Genomic DNA, 15,275 nt, shown 5'->3' on the forward strand with positions numbered 1-15,275 from the left:
GGTAGATCCCTAGCAAGGAACCTGTGGCCTTCCAGAGGTTGCTAGACTCCAACTCCCACCATCCCCAGCCCTGTCCTGGACACATGTCCCAACCAATCAGGGACTGCGTATTAACGCACTACTGACCTCCCTTTGTTTACAGTTTTCATTTCTACATGGCTTTGGGAAACGTCGTTTGAGAAGTGATGCAAACGTTTTGTCCTTAATCAATGCATAAAAGTGGCAAGCTCCTTCATCCACCCGTCTCCTTGCCTTGCAGGAATCGGCGATGGAGCAGTATCAGACTCTGGAGCAGGCGCTCGGAGGGCTGGTTTGCACCTTCCAGCGCTACTGCCGGAAGGAAGGCGACAGGCACACACTCAGCAAAGGGGAACTGAAGGAACTCTTGGAAAACGAGCTTCCCAGCCTGCAAACCGTAGGTCTCCTTCCAACCCCATTCTCGGTCTTCTGAGCATTATGGGTTGCGGATGGAATTTGTTCCGATCCATTCTCCACATTTTTGCAGCAGTATGCATGTGTGTGTGTGTGTGTGTGTGTGAAAATCCTTATGAAAATTCATCAGAAATCTGCCTGTTTTGGAGGGGAATTCTGAATGCCACCAGTATTATTTCTGTGAAATGTGTATTTTGAGGTGCCTAGGACAGTTTCGTGGAGATGCGGGTGGTGCTGTGGGTTAAACCACAGAGCCTAAGACTTGCCAATCAGAAGGTCGGCGGTTCAAATCCCCGCAACGGGGTGAGCTCCCGTAGCTTGGTCCCTGCTCCTGCCAACCTCGCAGTTCGAAAGCACATCAAAGTGCAAGTAGATAAATAGGTACCACTCCAGCGGGAAGGTAAACGGCGTTTCCGTGCGCTGCTCTGGTTCGCCAGAAGCGGCTTAGTCATGCTGGCCACATGACCCGGAAGCTGTATGCTGGCTCCCTCGGCCAGTAAAGCAAGATGAGCGCCGCAACCCCAGAGTCGGCCACGACTGGACCTAATGGTCAGGGGTCCCTTTACCTTTACCTTTTAGGACAGTTTCGTATATTTCCAAAGTAGCCCTGCAAAGGGGACTTAGTTCATAGCTGGTATATAAATAGTTGTTTATTATTATTATTATTATTATTATTATTATTATTAATAGCAGCAGCAGCAACAGCAACAGCAACAGCATCACAATCATCAAAATCACCATTATATCATCACACAGGATAGCTTAGTTGATAGAAGATGTGGTGTGTGATTTTAAGACTCGTTTATTTGGTTTTACAAATCAAAGTTTTACAGTCACATACCGAACATATAGCATAACAACAAGATTCCAAGGAATCTCTTGGACTTTCCTCCTCCCCTTTGTGGGTCCTATTGTTAATCGTTTCCTCCTTTCTCTTTTATGATAATCCAAATTTTTTACATCTCTGTTACGTCCAAAATTCACCATTAAACTACAAGTGTTATTCCAGTCCTACTAACATTTTAAACTGTTTACAATGGTTTTTAATATAAATTATGACCCCCCCCATTCCTTATTAAAATTCTGGTGTTCCTGATTTCTGATTCTTCTGGTCATTTTTGCCAATTTGGCATAATCCATCAACTTGATCTGCCATACTTCTGTGGTAGAGACTTTATCTTCTTTCCATCTCTGGGCCAAGAACATCCGCATAGCCGTGGCCACTTACATAAATAGTCTTTTCTGCTCCCTTGGGCTTTCAGCACCTAGAATTCCTAAAAGAAAAGCTTCAGGGTTTTTAGAAAAAGTCATTTAAAACTCCCCCCCTCCAACTCATTATAAGAACATGAGGTTCTTAATCTCAAGGTCACGGGTTTGAGCCCCGTGTAAGGTTAAGAATAATTATAATTATACCCTGCCCATCTGGCTGGTTTGCCCCAGTCAATCTGGATTACAGGGTGGTTGGATAGACCCCATGGTTGCTTCCAAGTCTACAATTCTATGATTCTATGATCATCTTGTTGTTGTAAAGGTAAAGGTAAAGGGACCCCTGACCATTAGGTCCAGTCGTGGCCGACTCTGGGGTTGCAGCACTCATCTCACTTTATTGGCCGAGGGAGCAAGCGTACAGCTTCCGGGTCATGTGGCCAGCATGACTGAGCCGCTTCTGGCGAACCAGAGCAGCACACGGAAACGCCGTTTACCTTCCCGCTGGAGTGTTACCTATTTATCTACTTGCACTTGACGTGCTTTCAAACTGCTAAGTTGGCAGGAGCAGGGACCGAGCAACAGGAGCTCACCCCATCGCAGGGATTCGAACCGCCGACCTTCTGATCGGCAAGCCCTAGGCTCTGTGGTTTAACCCACAGCGCCACCCACATCCCGTTGTTGTTGTACCATGCTGATAATTCTTAAAGGGCCCATCGGTCGAGACTAACAATAGCAACAACTAGGGGCTGCTGGGGCTGCTCGCCAATCCACCTACCTTTTTGCCAACCACCATTCCCCCACATCTGACTCGCCCCCTTTCCTTTACACCTCGCCCACCCCTTTGCATATCCTCCCACAGTTCTCCCCGAGCTCCTCCTCCTTTCTAAACCACAAACGTCTCATCTGGACTGCATTGCTTCCTCACCCTCCTGCCTGCCTGCTATACATCATGCTGCAGTTGGGGGCCACTTGAACTGCAGCATGACGACAAACTTACATTTCTATGTATATAGAGAGGATATTAGGGACGTGGGTGGTGCTGTGGGTTAAACCACAGAGCCTAGGACTTGCTGATCAGAAGGTCAGTGGTTCGAATCCCCATGACAGGGTGAGTTCCCGTTGCTCGGTCCCTGCTCCTGCCAACCTAGCAGTTCAAAAGCACGTCAAAGTGCAAGTAGATAAATAGGTACCACTCCGGCGGGAAGGTAAACGGCGTTTCCGTGCGCTGCTCTGATTCGCCAGAAGCGGCTTAGTCATGCTGGCCACATGACCCGGAAGCTGTACGCCGGCTCCCTCGGCCAATAAAGCGAGATGAGCGCCACAACCCCAGAGTCATCCACGACTGGACCTAATGTTCAGGGGTCCCTTTACCTTTACCTTTAGGGGGGATATTACAATAATAATAATTCTTTAATGATCCCTCATTCACTGATGGTGATGATTAGGCTGATAATTCTGAAAGGGACCCTCAGTCCCCGATAATTTCTCTCCATTCTCAATTATTCCATTTCTTTTTCTTTCGTAGCTTCAAATAAAAGATGGTGCTTTCGAAGAGTTGATGGCATTGCTGGATACAAACAAGGACAACCAAGTGGACTTTGAAGAGTACATCCGCTTCATCGCAGCGGCCTGCACCTTCTTCCACGACTTCTTCCGGGACAGCCCTCCGGTCCAGCCCCGACTGCTATGAAAACCAAGATGGCTCCCCAACTCACCCAAGGCTGCAAAGCAAGTTCCTCACCCCGGTTGGAAAAACCGTGCCAGGAAAGTCCCTGTGTCCATCTCTGAAATCTCGAGACAAGTCTTCTTTCTCATCAACTGTGTCTTTATTTCATTTTGTTACTTGAGAAATCAGTTTTGAGCCTCAAAAAGGGAGGGGGGGATAGAACAAGAAAAAACGGCTTCTGAAAGGATGAAACGAAAAGTAACAGCAACGCAGTGGAGCTACAAATCCTTAGCATCTCATACTTTTGAGGGAAAGAGCCTCAAAGTTAGAACTGTAAAAGGTCATAGAAATGTTATACAGTGGTACCTCGGTTTACGAACTTAATCCGTTCCAGAAGTCTATTTTTAAACTGAAACCGTTCTTAAACTGAGGCGCTTTCCCTAATGAAGCCTCCCACCACCTTCCACCATTCGACTTCCATTCTTAGACTGAGGTAAAGTTCGCAAACCAAAACACTACTTCCGGTTTTGCAGAGTTCGTAAACCGAATAGTTCGTTAACAGGGCTGTTCATAAACCAAGTTACCACTGTATACTCAAAGGATCATGGGTGATTGCTGTCTTGAACTGTCTCCAAAAACCGAGCTGTGAGAGTGGAAGTTGAATGTGTCAGGAGAGGCTACTAGATACTTTCAGACTTATCAGTCTTAGACATTTATATAATAACAATATTTATATAATAACAATAACAGTTTTGTTTTATTTTTTTATTTCTATATCAGACTCGTTGCCCCAGTCACTCTGGGCAGCTTCCAGCAAAATACAGTGGTACCTCAGGTTAAGTACTTAATTCGTTCCGGAGGTCCGTACTTAACCTGAAACTGTTCTTAACCTGAAGCACCACTTTAGCTAATGGGGCCTCCTGCTGCTGCTGCACCACCAGAGCACGATTTCTGTTCTCATCCTGAAGCAAAGTTCTTAACCTGAAGCACTATTTCTGGGTTAGCGGAGTCTGTAACCTGAAGCGTATGTAACCCAAGGTACCACTGTATTAAAAAGCATAACCTCAAACATTAAAACAAAACCCTCCCTGCCTTCAGATGTCTTCTAAAAATCAGATAGATATTTATTTCCTTGACATCTGTTGGGAGGGCGTTCCACAGGGCAGGCGCGACTACCAAGAATAAAAATAATTTTACCAGCGGACCTGGTGCATTAAAGACGCATTTCTCATCATTTCCCATTGCCTATTCTTTTCCCTTCTTCTGACTTGCCAGCCTTGCCTTCCCTCCCGCTCCTGTTTTCTGGAACTTCTACGCCGGCCTTTCCAAAGCTGGCATTTGAAGGCCGTTCTTTGCCAGACAGATGGAAAGAATCGGTCTGGGAATTTGGAGAGAGGGCTGCGGGGATGAGTGCAAAAGAGAGGGGCGAGGCAGCAGTCACAAAGGCCTTCGCATCCTCACCAGCCTCCCCCCCAAAAAACACACCCTGGAGAGATCCTCATTGGTCTCTTTCTGAACCCGGTGGGTGTACACTTTTCGCAACCGAAATAAAAGGCCAGATTTGCCGAGGCTTTAAATATGGCTCGAGTTGTCACAAGCCCTCATATCCTGCCCTGTAGCCTCCTCGATCGCTTCGGTATTTGGTTGCTGTGGTAAGTCTTGTTTGTTATTTTTACATGCCTAGTCTGTTTTTCTAAAAAAGTAAAATTAAATTAAATAGAACAAGGATGATGCTGTCTCCCTGAGGCCATCAGTTTCAGCCTGATGTTGTGCAGAGGCTGGCATGACTAACCAGAGTCCAGAGGCAGTTTCAGAAGTGCAGAACTTCCTTGTGGCATGGGAGTAGTAGCCAACTATGTCCTACTCAGAGTAGACCCACAGGAATCAGTGGTTTTTTTAGGGTGGTTACCCAACTAAGTTCTACTTAGAGCAGACGCGGTGAAGTTAAGGGACCAAAATTCACCGTTGAGCTGTAGTCAGTGGTAGCCCTACTCAGAGTAGACCCACTGAAGTTAATCGACACGAACTTAGGTTTGTTAATTGCAATGGCCCTGAGCAGAATGTGGTTGGATACAACCCCATGCTGATTAATTTATGTGGGTCTGCGGTGAGGAGGAGTGACACCGGCTGCAACTCAATGTTACGTAAGTCCATTGATTTCAATATGTCCATTTCGGAGCATGAGTCTTGATGTGGGATCTCGCCCACACACAAGAAATCTTGCCCAGATCTTAAAGCTACCAGCCCTGGAAAGGAGCTTCAAGTCCCCAGATGTTCTTCAGTGTTACACCGGTATTCGATAGATGTAAGAACAACTGTTTTCATCCAAAGCCGACCTATTTCGCAGAGGTGCAATTTGTTTCTCCAGTGTGTGTCATGCACGGCAATCTGCTAGCAGTCGCAGAGGAAATGGGCGTCATGTCCCTCCACTCCCTTCAGCCAGTCTTACCACAGGTAGCAACAGAGCAGAACAGCGACTCTACAAGATGCCTCTGATTCCTACGCAATCCAATATGCTTGCAAAGGGCTGTTATTCAGCAAACAGAAAGGGCCTAACTGCATGCACTCAGGTTCCCAGCAGCTAACGGTTGAGGGTTTGTTCTTATAGCAGGCAGGGCTTTCTCTCCCCATCCCCAAACAGCACTCTGCACATGCTCAGTGAATAAAGGGTGTGGCTGCCTAGGTCTGTCTATCTATCTATCTATCTAGGTCTATCTATCTGTCTGTCTGTCTATTCATCTATCTATAAAGTCGTATCTCGGAAGTGGAACGGAATCTGTTCCGAAAGTCCGTTCGACTTCCGAAACATTCGTAAACTAAAGCCCGGCTTCTGGTTGGCTGCAGGAAACTCCTGCAGCCAATCGGAAGCCGCAGAAGCCCAGTTGGACGTTCAGCTTCCAAAAGAACGTTCCAAAACTGGAACACTCACTTCCAGTTTTTTATCGTTTGGGAGCCAGAACTTTCGACTCCCAAGACGTTTGGGAGTCAAATTACGGCTGTATAACAGGACTTTCCTACCAAGAATAGCACTCTGTGCATGCTCAGTTTCCCAGTGGCTAAAGGGTGTGGCTTTTTAAAGTAGGAGGCATTGCTTCCACCCCCTTCCACAACCCATGGTCAGATTCTGGACAACTAGAAGGCACGGATTCTTTCGGAACCTAATAGCTGGTCCTCGCCTTTTATTTCAAATGAGGAGTGTGTCTCTCTGGGTGTGACAGCAAATATTCGCCTCACAGAGCTGCAATTGCCAGTTTCTTTTTTTTTTTTAGAAGATATTTATTAAGATTTTCCATTTTATACAAACCAAGAAAAAAAAGAAAAAAAATTAAAAAGAAAAAAACACATAAATTTCATATCTTATTTTTCAATAACATATTTCCCTGACCTCCTCATACCTCCCCTTCTTGTATTCCAGTTCAAATTGTTCATCCAGCAAATCTTATCTCATAGCATTACAGCTAAAAGCCTTATTTTCTATCCATCTTCTTAAATTATTGTAACTTATACTTTTACTTATATACAAAAAAAGAACTATTTTTTTCATATTCTTTTGTACCATTACAGCTGATAACCCCTTAATTTCAATCCAACATGCAATTGCCAGTTTCACAGGAAGAGAGATGGATTGACTCTGGAAACTGGGGCTCTGTGTGGAGAATTGGGGTGGGGTTGTCACCTAACTACTTTCAGCCACCCTAACAAACGACGTTTCCCAAGATTTTTGTGGTGGGGGGGGGGGGACTACTTAAATAAAGAAGGATGCTTCAAATGCTCGGTACAGATGGGACCTCAGGGGTTTGTGTGTGCAATTCTCAGTGCAGTCCTATGTGTGTCTACCCTGCCCTATCTCAGACTGCGCATTCAGCTGATCACGAAGAGACTTTTCTCCTTGTGGATCATGATCAGCTAGGTAGTGAAGGGGGGGCAGATTCAGCTCAGTTTGTATTTAAAGTCAAACAAACCTATATAACCCACTCTCTTCAAAATAGCACAAAAACAGCCAATCTTTGGAAATTCGAACTTCTTTGAATTTTGCTAGGCGGTTCTCCAGCCAAGTAATGTGTACACCCCCCCCCAAAAAAAGGCATAGATTAGGGGGATGTGTATCTTAAAATGTGTTAATCCATGAAAATAGAATGCATTATATTAGGCAAAACGACCTCCAAGGATGTGTCTGTTGGGGGAAATTTTGCACTATGTTGCTGACAAATTTTCATGAAGGGGAAGCAAGCTCAGCCATCAATTCTTAAAAGTTTTTTTTTAATGGTTTTTAACTGGGGATCAAGGCAGAAAGCTGATGTAGAAATGTGGAGTGCTGAACTTAAATTTGGCAAAATAAGGAACTGAGGGAAATTGAAATGGGCTGATTTTCTCATCCCTAAAACGGCCCCTCCCTCCAGGTAGAACCCTCTGGTCATGAGGACCGGCCTCTTGACACTTAACTCTAAAAGGTGTGCCAGAACATGCACACGATGTGCTTTCCTCAACTCCTGACCTCCAAAACCAGTGACTGACTGCAATTAAACCTGTCTGGGATCAAGAGGAAGAACCATCAGTTTAGGGGACAGACGTATCACCTCCACCCAAATAAGTACAGATCCCTTTCTGGCGTTTCCCCCCTCCCATCTGTTTTACTCAAGCCTCCCCTGACTTTGCCACCAAATTCTACTACCGATTCTTTCATCATGACTCAGAGTTTCCTCTTTCCTTTTTTTACCATCTCCAGATTCTGTGGTTGACTAAAGCCGGGTGTGGTCTCCCTCCAGCAAACCTCAGTCTGGAGGCGATGAAAAATAAAAATATAGACTCTGATGCCATCCACCTTTATTGTTCTAGACAAAGGCTTGTATTAAGCAACAGCGTTAATAAAATAATACAGAACGTACACCCATCGCGTAAAAATCCATAATATAAAAAAGACTTTCCTCAGCGTTAAAACATAGTTTCCTTTCTGCATCTCTGACAGCTGCTGTTCTAATATTACCTTGCCTTTTTAAAATCCAATTTGCCAACCTCCATGATGTAAGAGAGAAAGGTTACCAGAGACACCAACAGACTGAAATCCAGCTTGACTCCAGATTAAACCTCCAAATCACCACAACAATTTATAGTGATTTTCTTTGACTCCTTTTTCCTGATTCCCCCCCCCCCCCCCGCCAGCCAGTGCATAAAGGGCCACTCTGTATGTTACAAAGGTCTTATTGTCACTCAAAAGAAACCAAACCATTTCTGCCAGGGTGGGACTGCTTGCTTGTATGTGCAAAGATTTCAGAAAGCGATCTCTTGGGTCTCTCTATACAAGGGACAGGCTAACAGATAATGAGTGATGTCATCCACCTGAGGTGAACCAAAAAGACAAAGTCTGTTTGACTGATGGATCTTGTTGAAGAAGAGTTTGGATTTGATATCCCGCTTTATCACTACCCGAAGGAGTCTCAAAGCGGCTAACATTCTCCTTTCCCTTCCTCCCCTACAACAAACTCTGTGAGGTGAGTGGGGCTGAGAGACTTCAGAGAAGTGTGACTAGCCCAAGATCACCCAGCAGCTGCATGTGGAGGAGCAGGGAAGCGAACCCGGTTCACCAGATTACGAGTCCATCACTCTTAACCACTACACCACACTGGCTAGTGACCATCCAAGACTGCAGCGGGCATCACTTGGAAATGCAACTCAGCCAAAGCATTTCTTGTCTGGCAAGAGTGTGGTCAGATAATTAGCTCTAGAATGCTCTTTTCTGGAGAGCAGATACCAAGGGGAAAGCTGGTTGTGGGCGGTTCCTTCTGGATTCTATCCAGAAAAGGCAATCCCTTGGTTCACACTTACTCCTCATCGAAGTAGAGCTCAGTTCTGGGAAATAATAATAGTCTAAATCATCTTGACAAGCTGCTTTCCAGAGCTGGTTATCACCCAATTCCATATCACAGGAAAATGCTCAGTAGGTATAGGAGCCGTTTTTAAAAGGTAGTTTAATTGAGTGCAGTCTGCTCTTGCCTTGAATGTTGGTCGCATGGATTCTTTACTAAGAAGAACTGCTAATATTCCTGATGGCAGAAGAAGCGTTTGGATTTGATACCCCACTTTATCACTACCCAAAGGAGTCTCAAAGCGGCTAACATTCTCCTTTCCCTTCCTCCCCCACAACAAACACTCTGTGAGGTGAGTGGGGCTGAGAGACTTCAAAGAAGTGTGACTAGCCCAAGGTCACCCAGCAGCTGCATGTGGAGGAGCAGGGACGCGAACCCGGTTCCCCAGATTACGAGACTACTGCTCTTAACCACCACACCACACTATAGCTTGCAAAAATATGCATTCTGCAGCATTTACAAAATTTTATTAAGCGTTCAAATCAGAGCTCCAGATTTCAACAACATAGAGCACTCGAGTAAGAACTTTGCTACCAAATATCTTTAGGGCAGGTTCAATCACCTGCCCTGCGCTGTTGCAACAGAACTTCATCAATGCCCCTATGGTTTTCTCTGCTTTGATTTTCACTGTCTCCATATGACACTTCCAAAAGAGGGTTTCGCTAAAGAGTACACCCAGGTTTCTAAATGAGCGCATTTGTCCTCTAGCTTGCTGATCTAAGCAGCAAAGGTAAAAAAGGAAAAGGTCAAGGACCCCTGGACAGTTAAGTCCAGTCAAAGGCGACTCTGGGGTTGTGGCGCTCATCTCACTTTCAGGCCTAGGGAGCTGGTGTTTGTCCACAGACAGCTTTCCGGGTCATATGGCCAGCATGACTAAATCGCTTCTGGCACAATGGGACACCATGACAGAAACTAGAGCGCACGGAAACACTGTTTACCTTCCCGCCACAGCGGTACCTATTTATCTACTTGCATTGATGTGCTTTCAAACTGCTAAGTTGGCAGGAGCTGGGGCAGAACAACAGGAGCTCACTCCATCGCGGGGATTCGAACCGCTGACCTTCTGATCGGCAAGCCCAAGAGGCTCAGTGGTTTAGACCACAGCGCTACCTGTGTCCCTTTCTAGGCAGCATTTATACCTAGGACTATGTTTGCCAAAAATCATACTGTTGGTCTTAAATCATCTGCACACATCACTACTGAGATCTTTCTGTCCCTAATTACTGCAGTGGGGAAGTTTGCGTTGGCTAAATATGGCACCAAATCGTTAATATAGACGTTAAAAGAGCAGGAACCAGAATGCAGCCTTGATTCATTCCTCGTGATGCTTTAAAGGCATCAGTCGTACCACCATTTAAACCTACTCTGACCCTCATTGCCGTATTGCTTCATAGCTCTTGGATCTATAGCAGACACCTGCAGTCGATGATGGCAATTTGAAATTTCTCCCACCGCCTTATCTCACTTAATTTAAACCCTAGGCCACCAGTTCCCAGAATTTGTCTTTATCCTCTCTTTTCCATTACAAGAAGTCCCAGTTCCTACCACTGGGTTTTTGTATGTTCAGTTTCTTGTTGAGCAGACTCTTGTATCCCAAACTACTGTACGCTTGATCAAAATTTGCATGGATTCCTCTGATGGATTCTTACGAGAATCTCCAATTGTCTTAGCCAGAACTTTCTTAGCTGCTTTGCATTGACTTGTCAATGAAGGCCAGACTATAATGCGATTGACAGCGCTTGCACCATGCTTCAAATGAGTATATTGACCCTTAGACATGTCTACATGACTCCCGTGTTGTTGATGTTGTTTAGTCGTTTAGTCTTCGTGACCCCCTGGACCAGAACACGCCAGGCACTCCTGTCTTCCACTGCCTCCCGCAGTTTGGTCAGACTCATGTTAGTAGCTTCGAGAACACTGTCCCACCACCTCATCCTCTGTCGTCCCCTTCTCCTTCTGCCCTCAATCTTGCCCAGCATCAGGGTCTTTTCCAAGGAGTCTTCTCTTCTCATGAGGTGGCCAAAGTCTTGGAGCCTCAGCTTCAGGATCTGTCCTTCCAGTGAGCACTCAGGGCTGATTTCCTTCAGAATGGATAGGTTTGATCTTCTTGCAGGCCATGGGACTCTCAAGAATCTCCTCCGATATATAAATTATGTTGCAAGACAAATTCCAACCATTAGGGCTCTATGTGAGGCACAGAACTACAATTCCCAGAGTTCCCTGGGAAGAAAAGGGATTGCTTGTCAAACCACTCTGGGAATTGAAGTTCTGGGAGGGAGGCGGGGTGGGTCTCCTAACAATGCTCAGCACCCATAACAATCTGCAGCTGCCAGAATTCCTTGGGGCAAGCCATGAGTGTTTAAAGTGGTATCGTAGTGATTTAAATATCTGGTGCAAACGTAGCCTTAGTGTTGCCTTTGCAGAAGGGAGGAGGAGGAGGAGGAGCAGGATGGGGACAAAGGCGGAATTAGTTGGCTCCGCCTCTCCTTGGTTCTGGCTCCGCCTCCCATTGGCTTCGCTGTTTTCTGCCCAGCCAGTCTCAATGGGCAAGTGCCACCGCCGTCCACCACCTGGCCGGCTTTCTCATTCCCAACCCGCTCTTCTGCCACTGCCAGGTTCCGAGAGCATCCGAAAATGGCGAGTCCCCTGGAGAAGGCCCTGGAGGTGATGGTCACAACTTTCCACAACTACTCCGGCAAGGAAGGAGACAAGTTCAAGCTGAACAAAGCAGAGCTGAAGGAGCTGCTCTTGAAGGAGCTGCCTGGGTTCCTCGGGGTAAGTCAAAGGAGGGGACCTCGATGGGGGAGAACATCTCCTTCGCAAGAAGGTCCCCTGCATCTCCAGGGAAGGCTGCAGAAGAATCCCTTCCTGAAATCCTGGAGAGCTACTGGGCCATGAGGACTAGAAACTTACATTATTTTTCAGGGAAGGGTGGCAGCTCAGTGGTAGAACATCTGCTTTGTGCGCAGAAGGTTCAATCCCTGCCATCTCCAGGTGGGGCTGCAACAGAATCCTTTCCTGAAACTCTGGAGACACACTGCCCTTTATTCTGAACCATGAGGACTCGAATCTCTGGGTGATCCCTGATTGGTTGGGACATGTGCCCAGGACAAGGGTGGGGAACTTGTGGCCCTCCAGATGGACTACAACTCTCATCATCTCTGACTGATGGTTGATGGGGCTGATGGGAGCTGGAATTATTATTATTATTATTATTATTATTATTATTATTATTATTATTATTATTTATACCCCGCCCTCCCCAGCCAAGGCCGGGCTCAGGGCGGCTAACAAGCAATAATAAAAACAAGTTGAATGAATACAACTTAAAAACAAGATTAAAATACAACAATTAAAATATTGAAACATTAAAATATTAAAATGCAGCCTCATCACAGGAGGAGAAAGGAAAAAGGAAAAAGAAAGAGGGCGAGGGAATCAAATCGGCTCCAAGCCAAAGGCCAGGCGGAACAACTCTGTCTTACAGGCCCTGCGGAAAGAAATCAGATCCTGCAGGGCCCTGGTCTCATGAGGCAGAGCATTCCACCAGGCCGGAGCCAGTGCTGAAAAGGCCCTGGCTCTGGTTGAGGCTAATCTAACTTCCTTAGGGCCCCAGACCACTAGGGTGTTGCTATTTATGGACCTTAAGGTCCTCCATGGGGCATACCGGGAGAGGCGGTCCCATAGGTACGAGGGTCCTAGGCCGTGAAGGGCTTTAAAGGTCAAAAGCAGCACCTTAAATCTGACCCTGTACTCCACCGGGAGCCAGTGCAGCTGGAAAAGCACCGGGTGAATATGCTCCCATGGCAGAGACCCCATGAGGAGCCTCGCTGCAGCATTCTGCACACGCTGGAGTTTCTGGGACAGCTTCAAGGGCAGCCCCGCGTAGAGTGAATTACAGTAATCAAGCCTGGAGGTGACCGTCACATGGATCGTGAATACAGCAACATCTAGTGGGTCCGCAGGCTCCCTATCCCTAAACTAGACTGGCAATTGCCTTTCCGACATCTATCCCAATTGCGTCTTCTAATGCAGAGCTGTGAACTCTCCAGTTGCTGCTGAACCACAGCTCCCAGCATCCCTGACCATTGGCCAGTGCCTGCTGAGGCTGATGGGAGTTGAAGCCCAACCACATCTGGAGGCCACAGGCTCCCCATTCCTGCTTCACACCTCTGTGTGTGCATTTAATGGGTATCCCTGATTGGTTGGGACACGTGTCCAGGACAGGGGTGCGGGACCTTGCGGCCCTCCAGATAGACTACAACTCTCATCAACTCTGACTGGAGGGTGGTGGGGCTGATGGGAACTGGAATACAGCAGCATCTGGTGGGCCCGCAGGCTCCCTATCCCTGAACTATACTGGCAATTGCCTTTCCAACATCTATCCCAATTACGTCTTCTAATGCAGAGCTGTGGGCTCTCCAGTTGCTGTTGGAGCACAACTCCCAGCATCCCTGACCATCGGCCAGTGCCTGCTGATGGGAGTTGAAGTCCAACCACATCTGGAGGGCCACAGGCTCCCCATTCCTGCTTCACACCTCTACATGTGCATTTAATGGGTGATCCCTGATTGGTTGGGACATGTGTCCGGGATAGGGGTGCGGGACCCTGCGGCCCTCCAGATATGGCCAGGGCTCCAGCTCCGTTCATCCCTGACCATTCTGGCTGGGGCTGACGTGAGCTGGAGTCTGGAAAGCCACAGGCTCCCCGTCCCTGGGCAAGACCAAACTGGCAGGTGGGTGTGCCTTGCGCTCCAGGCCATTGGAGCAGTCTGGTGGCTATGAGTGTGCATCGTCCTCCATCCATGTGCAGGCTATACAAAAGCCCAACGGGGAAGCAGGGCGCATAAGCAAGGCAGAGAGACAGACGTAATTGAAAGGTGTGCCTTTCAGCAACCCTTTACCAAGGCAGCAGATGGCACTACTTACCGTATTTTTCGCTCTATAAGACGCACTAGACCATAAGACGCACCTAGTTTTTGGAGGAGGAAAACAAGAGAAAAAATATTCTGAATCCCATAAACCAGAACAGCAAGAGGGATCTGGCTTCTGGGATAGCCTCTTGCTGTCCTAGCTTATGGGATAGCAGCACGCAGCCTCTCCCGGGCAGGGGGATGAAGGCTCCCCCAAGAGCCGCACTCCCTTTAAAGAGTGCACAGAGTGTGTGTGCGGCTCTTGGGAGCTTTTTCCCGAGGAGGGAGAAGCGCTGCCCTTCTCCCTCCTCGGGGAAAAGCCCCCAAGAGCCTCACACATGCTCCACGGGGCTCTTTAAAGGGAGCGCTGAGCAGAGCCTCCCGCCTGCATTCGCTCCATAAGACGCACACACATTTCCCCTTACTTTTTAGGAGGGGGAAAGTGCGTCTTATAGAGAGAAAAATACGGTACCTCAATAATTAAAAACACATACATGCAAAAAGGTTAGACCTTCTCTGGATCCTAGCCTCTGGGGCTAGAAGGAGCCCAGAGTGGCTGGGGCAACAGGGAACTCACCCCCCCACACACACACACACACTGTTTACTGCTGAATCGGAATGAATATCAGTTGGGTTTTCTGCAAATCGGCATTCGTTCCGATTCAGCAATAAACAGCCGGTTTCCCCTGCGAAGCTGGTGAGACAAAAGCTCTTGCACAATGCAGCAGGGGTCGGAGAGCCCCCGTTCCTTCCCGGCCGCGTCGTGGCAACCCCAGATCTCTTTTTAAACCTCCCCCACCAATGAAATCCAACCTCCCTCCCGCAGAAAAAGAAGGACGAGACGAATTTCCAGAGGATCATGAGCAACTTAGACAACAACAAGGACAATGAGGTCGACTTCCAAGAGTACGCCGTCTTCCTGGCCTGCGTGGCCATGATGTGCAACGATTTCTTCCAGGGCTATCCCGACAAGATGCCCAGGGGCAAGTGATTTGAGGGGTGGGGCAGAATCAAGGGCAATTGTGGTGTCTGTGCAGGCCGGAGACCTGAGAGCTCAGCCTCGCGCCTGTTCTCTCCTTCTCCCTCACAAAGGCCCCATCGAGGACGCCTCTCTGATCTGGAGGCTCCGCCGTGATGGAGATTATTCCACGCCTCTTTCTCTTTCCACAATAAAGTTTGCTTTAAAACTTCA

At 47.4% G+C, this 15,275-nt stretch overlaps 2 protein-coding genes across 2 annotated transcripts; both read left to right on the plus strand.

The window, feature by feature from the left end:
• Window positions 1–268: 268 nt before the first annotated feature.
• Window positions 269–3,459, plus strand: LOC310751900 (protein S100-A3-like; the record flags this gene model as incomplete). Its single annotated transcript, XM_083591662.1, has 2 exons — window positions 269–415; window positions 3,167–3,459. 2 exons carry the CDS (start codon window positions 269–271, stop codon window positions 3,329–3,331), a joined length of 312 nt encoding a protein of 103 aa, XP_083447788.1. The 3' UTR covers window positions 3,332–3,459.
• A 1,342-nt stretch (window positions 3,460–4,801) lies between these two features.
• LOC310751881 (protein S100-A4-like) lies at window positions 4,802–15,275 on the plus strand. Its single transcript, XM_083591636.1, has 3 exons — window positions 4,802–4,959; window positions 11,787–11,946; window positions 14,910–15,275. Exons 1-3 carry the CDS (start codon window positions 4,886–4,888, stop codon window positions 15,072–15,074), a joined length of 399 nt encoding a protein of 132 aa, XP_083447762.1. The 5' UTR covers window positions 4,802–4,885; the 3' UTR covers window positions 15,075–15,275.

Source organism: Podarcis filfolensis (genome assembly GCF_964270895.1).
Source record: "Podarcis filfolensis genome assembly, chromosome: 16".
NCBI classification, from domain to species: domain Eukaryota; kingdom Metazoa; phylum Chordata; class Lepidosauria; order Squamata; family Lacertidae; genus Podarcis; species Podarcis filfolensis.